Source organism: Ctenopharyngodon idella, chromosome 10 (assembly GCF_019924925.1).
Source record: "Ctenopharyngodon idella isolate HZGC_01 chromosome 10, HZGC01, whole genome shotgun sequence".
Taxonomy (NCBI): domain Eukaryota; kingdom Metazoa; phylum Chordata; class Actinopteri; order Cypriniformes; family Xenocyprididae; genus Ctenopharyngodon; species Ctenopharyngodon idella.
The window spans coordinates 36,413,270-36,419,317 of NC_067229.1; the positions used below are offsets into that span (position 1 = coordinate 36,413,270).

Consider the following 6,048-nt stretch of genomic DNA (forward strand, 5'->3'; position numbering starts at 1 on the left):
CCCATTTAGAAATGTGGTTTTGTCTTTTTTTTTCTTTACTGTTTATTGTTAGACTAAATAAGAGCTTATTTATATGAAATAGGTATATTTTGTTGCACTATCCAGTTTTCTATCAAATAAGTAATGTTTAAATATTAATAAACTGTAGTTTTCCATCTCAAGCTGCATTCATACATTTTAATATATAGTACTTTTCAGAAGTTTGGGGTTGGTAAGAATTTTTAATGTCAAAGTCTCCTATGCTCACCAAGACTGCATTTATTTGATTAAATGCACAGTAAAAATTTTAATATTGTGAAATATTGTTCCAATTTAAAATAACTTCGATTTTAATATATTGAAAAATGTAATTTATTCTGGCAAAGCTGAATTTTCAACACCCATTACTCCAGTCTTCAATGTCACATGATCTTTCAGCAATCATTCTAATATGCTGTTTGCTTTTTATTAACATTCAAAAAAGATAAAATTACTGCGCTCAACCAATTTATTTATTTATTTTATTTTTTTTGCCTAGAGCAGTGGAAATTGCAATCAGCCTTTTTCAGTGAGTCAAACTAATTCACTGAAGAATGCTGATTGACGAAACATTTGATTAATCTTGATCTATATGTGCTTTGTTGCATAATAAATAATTAATAATTCATTAAGAAGACAAGTGAGTGTGGATCTTTTGTTTTTCATTTGAAAGTATTGCTTATTAACATTAACATAAATGTAATTTATTCTGGCAATGAATTTTCAGTAGCCATTACTCCAGTTTTCAGTCACATGATCCTCCTGAAATCATTCTAATATGCTGATTTTGTTATTAACATTAACATTTCTTATCAAAGTTTAAAACTGTTGTGCTGCTTAATATTTTTTGTGCAAAACCATGAAACATTTTTTCAGGATGATTAAAACTTTTGATGAATAAAATAAAATCTTACTGACTGCAAACTTTGAAACAGTAATACTGGAACAAAATCATGTGCCTTTATAAAGGTACCAGGGTTGACAATTTTACAATTTAATTTAACAGTACAAGCCTTGTACTCAGGGAAGTGAAAAAAAAGTTAAATGCTGATATTTATATCCATTAAAGGTGTAATAGGTGATTCTCTACAGAAATATTTTTTGTTATACTGGTTGAAAGTCTCCTCATATCCTACTATGTTAAACGGTCTAAATGTATTTTTATAAATAGATATCACCTGTGGAAGGCGTAGCACCATAAAATGTTCATCCAATCATAATATTCGGCCGAATGAAATAATAAGATGTCCTACCTGCCTGTCAACGTACGTTTTTACCCTCACGCACCCTGTTCACGTAGACATCACACGTCATCAGTGCGATGCTATGCAGAGTTTATGCAAGAAATTGGTCCGTCGGTCATCACCACAAACAAACCTAGATCACCTACTGCACCTTTAATATCCACTTAATTTTCTTATACAAGATCACTGGAACAGGGTTGATGTCATGAGATTTTAACTGGAGAGTTATTTTTTGAAAGAATGTTATGACAGTGTTTACTATTTTAATGTATGGGACAGTAAAGTTTTGTTTTAATAAAACGTTATGACAAATAAATCTAAATATATGAGAGAGAAAATACTAGATTTATTTCAATGTTAAGTACTGTTTACACATATTTACATGTGGGACACAAATGAAACCTGTTTTGTAAAATAATATATGTTGTATCTCTAAGTCAGGATGATGGGGGACAGACTGTTAGAGCACTCAGAGGAGTGTAAAGATCCTCCTCAGCTGTTTACATACTATCAAGGTGACATCAACACTGCCGTGGATGAGCACTTCTTCCGTGCCCTGAACAAAGCCACCATACCGAAAGACCTCAGCACTAAAGCCAAGGACAGCAACAGGACTCCCAAATCTGGTGTGTTAATGCCAGTAAATCTATTAATGCAGTAAATCTATTTCTTTCTGTCTTTCTTTCTTTCTAAATATATGCTTTTCTTATCCCAGATGTCCCCCCGTCATCATCATCATCATCACCATGGGGTCTAACATGGTCTAAGTCCACACACTCTTCTGGCTCCTCAAAGTTGACCCAATTGACATCCATAGAAGCCTCACTTCCATCCCAGGGAGTTATCGTGAATCCCTCAGGACTATCATCATCATCCTCCCTCTGGCCCTGTCCACCCAGACAGAGCACAGCCTTTGAACTGCCTCAAATACTCTACCAACAGCCCGTGGCTGCTGAGAGCAGTGCCAGCTCTTACCTGAATCTGTTACAAATGGATCGCCCAACAGGGGGCATCATGATCTCGCCCTTCTCAAAATCAGATACCAGACCAGAGTGGAATTCTGGGATGGCCTTTAAAGATGTATCTGGAAGCAGGATCGGCCTAGATTCAGGTACTGCAACTTATGCCATTGCTAACTGTTCATTCACAGATGCATCTAATGCAAGTAGGTTATACATTTTAAAGTATAGCCGGTCTTTATCGCAAAATAAACAAAGAAAGGGGATTAGATCAGCCTTTATAACCATGAAGGGGTTTGTTTTGTGATAATGTAATGCTAATGTCTATTAATACATTATTGTACATTATTTAGTATTAAATGGCTACTCACCAAAAATAAATAAATTCATAGTTTGAGCTTAAAAACACTGCAGCAGTATACAGTGATATTAAAGTCACCAAGAAATAATTGACCTTCTTTATATTTTTAATGGATTTTTGCAGTATTATAAATGATTTATCTGTACACATCTTGTTTTTTTTTTTAAATCCATGGGTCCTCGTAATCTTTAATCATATTAACTTTCCCTCAATCTTGCAACAACCTCTCTTCTCTGATGACGTGTTTACTGGTGTAGGGGCGGGACAACCTGTCACCCACATGAGATCCCAGCAATAGCAAACCACAATAATCCAATGATCCAATCAATTCTCCATGGACAAAAGACATGCCCTACATTTTTTCTTGTTTGATAAGCCTTTTTCCCTCAGACATACATCACAATAGAGAGGAAAAGACTATAGCGTTTCATGTCAACTTTAACCTCAGCGTTCTCTTTGGTCTCTCAGGGTACGTTTATGTGACAATGTTGTACTAAAAAACAAAAAGTTTTTCCTTTGTGTTTTTCATATATACATGACAACGTTGTCAAAACAATCCCTGTTCACACGGATCTATGAAAGTGACTAAAAATGCTGTATTATGCTGCCAGGCCAGTAGTTAGCGATGTGACTTTGTAAAGAAACACTACACGCCTATAGACTCAACACATAATACACATGTGCATGACGTCATCGTTTTAACAAATTCGCATTTTTGTAGTTTACACAGAGATGATAACTATATCGTTTTCAAAAACATGCACTTTGAAACCAATTTTCAAAAGTTTGTGTTTTCAGGACCCAAAACCCTGTTGTCGTGTAAATAAACGCACAAAACGCACAAAAATGTTTCCGTTTTTGTTGAAAACTGTCGTGTAAGCGGCCCCTAAGGGTCTCAAAATGGGTTTCAGAGTGCAAGTTTTCAAAAACTATGCAGTTATCGTCTCCGTGTAAACTACAAAAAAGCAAATTTGTGAAAATGGTGACGCCATGCTCATGCATATTACGTGTTCTGTCTAGTGTTTCTTTACAAAGTGTCATCGCCAACTACTAGCCTGGCATGCAAAATACAGCAATTGTAGTCGTTTTCGTAAATCTGTGTGAAAAGGGATCATTTTGACAATGTTGTCGTCTGTACGCAAAAAATGTTGTCTTGTAAACATGCCCTTGGCCTCTGCCATGATGTCTGTATTGATATGTTGGCGTGACATATTTTGTGAGGTACTGCTGTAAATCAATCCACCCTTTTCGCAGAATTTTGTACCCTCTCACCAAACTTACTCAGAGAACAGACGTTTGGGGGGTAGCGTGGGAAAGAAGTCAGTGTACGATAAGAATGATTTTGAAACTGATTTATCAATGTAAAAATGTACAGTTGCTTTAAATACGATTGTCACTTCTGAAACTTTACAGTGTGTATGTGGCCTCTGAGTAGGTGCTTCTTCGAATGAGTAATTACTTCACAACTGTTATAGCATAAAGTCATCTATTTTATGTATACAGTGAATTTGGACATTCTACTCTTTTCACATACTGTTTTTTTCACCAGCTATATAGTAGGGAAACATGCATATTCGGATGCAGCTTAACATGCAGTGCATTTGTTTACTCTATTTGTGATCATTTTGTGTTTTTCAGGTGTGCCTGTCTCAGAAATCAATAAGGATTTGTACTGGTATTGAAGAAGAGATTTCTGGCTTTACTGTATGACGAAAATACATTTTCAGCATAAGACTGCCTGTGTTTACATTATTATGTAAGCTTAAACTCAAACCATCAAAATCATGGTGTCAGACATTCCTCAGAAATGAATTGCTTCTTTTAGCCGTGAACATGTAAATAAGCTACCTTATATTAGGACATAAGTGAGAAAACCTGATGTTCTAAACTTTCTTTTTGTATTGTATGCTGTTTTGAAAGTTCATATTTGTACTGTAGTCTGTAATTTCCGCAGTGCAAAAACTGTTGTCATTTGACAAAAAAAAAAAAAAAAAAAAAAAAATATATATATATATATATATATAAGTAACTATATTAAATATATATATATATATATATATATATATATTTAATATAGTTACTTTTTAAAGGAAACTTTCTTTCTGAAAAATTCCTCATACCTTGGGGGACCCTTCAAAACCTCATTTACAAGTGTGTCGACTCTTCAGATCAGGTTACACAGAAGGCAAAGCATAGTTCATGCAATTCTGAAAGTAAACTGACATGAGCAAACCAAAAATAAATTTCCTCGAAATTGTTCAAATGTTATTGAATTTCATCTTTACAAACCTGTTTTCTTAAAACCTTCACACTTTTTTTCCCTCAAGCAATGAAGTATTTCTCTGTCACAGTCCCTCACTTTTGATATATGAGTATGACAAAACAGCTAAAGGCTTTACACATTTATGATGAATTTCCTCAATTATTACCAAGAATTGTATACAGCAGTCTATTTTCAGATTAGACATGACACTTTGTTTAATAAATCCCACATAAATATTGTCTTTTTGTACTTACTTTACACATTTACATCCTTTTTGCAGGTCTGCTATGTTTGATTTCAATTTTTTATTTGTATTTTTTTATTTTTAATCACTTTGACAGTATGTTGTTTATTAGTAAATCAGATTTAGACTTTTTCTTTATATTTCCTTTTTTATAGGCAATTTATTGATTTTCAGTCAACTGCATTCTGTCTCTCCTGTTTAAAACATTGATTTGCAGTTTAAGGAAACATTTCTTTGAGGATAAAGACTCAATTACGTCTAGGCCACCCACACATCTTCATGAACTCACGTGCTGCTGTTTCATAAGGTTCTGAAGTGGGAGACAATGTCTGCAGAGCAAGGGTGCCAATGGGGGATTCGTCTCCCACTCATTCATAAATATATGAAACCCCCACACCACAGGTGTCCTCCTACATGCTTTCAGAAGAGGGCTGCAGTGCTCTCTACTCTGCATGTATTCAGGGGATGCGGGGTATGAACATGCACGTGAGAATGGCTTTTCACGATCACTTACTTCCACATCCCAGCCAAACAGCAATTACTGCTAATAACACCTTGGGAGACTCTCTAGGAGAACAGAGTCATTCATTTCCCTGTCCACAAACCTTAAAGGGCCATAACTACATATAGAGAGCCATTAAATGCACATTTTGCTAATTTTCCAAAAATTAGAGCAAAATGCTAAAATATTTATCGCAGGTCAGCATATTAATAGCCAGTTTTGGGGAAAGTTACTTTTAAATGTAATGCATTACAATACTGCATTACTCCCTAAAAAAGTAACTAATTACGTTAGTTACTTTTTATGAAAAGTAATGCGTTACATTACTTTTGCATTACTTTTTCTTACCTGAGCTGGGCTTACTTGTTTATTTTTTTAATAACAACAAAAAAGTTCTATTTTTGGCAAATGTTAAGGCCCTTTCATACCAAAAGTGAAATGAATAAGCCTCAGGCTG

The 6,048-nt window shown here is 34.6% G+C and overlaps 1 protein-coding gene across 1 annotated transcript; it reads left to right on the top strand.

The window, feature by feature from the left end:
- The first annotated feature begins 396 nt into the window (after window positions 1–396).
- Window positions 397–5,084, top strand: si:ch73-52f15.5 (uncharacterized protein LOC100150557 homolog). The gene is made up of 3 exons (XM_051908056.1): window positions 397–1,888; window positions 1,978–2,373; window positions 4,221–5,084. Exons 1-3 carry the CDS (start codon window positions 1,705–1,707, stop codon window positions 4,262–4,264), a joined length of 624 nt encoding a protein of 207 aa, XP_051764016.1. The 5' UTR covers window positions 397–1,704; the 3' UTR covers window positions 4,265–5,084.
- The last annotated feature ends 964 nt before the right edge of the window (window positions 5,085–6,048 follow it).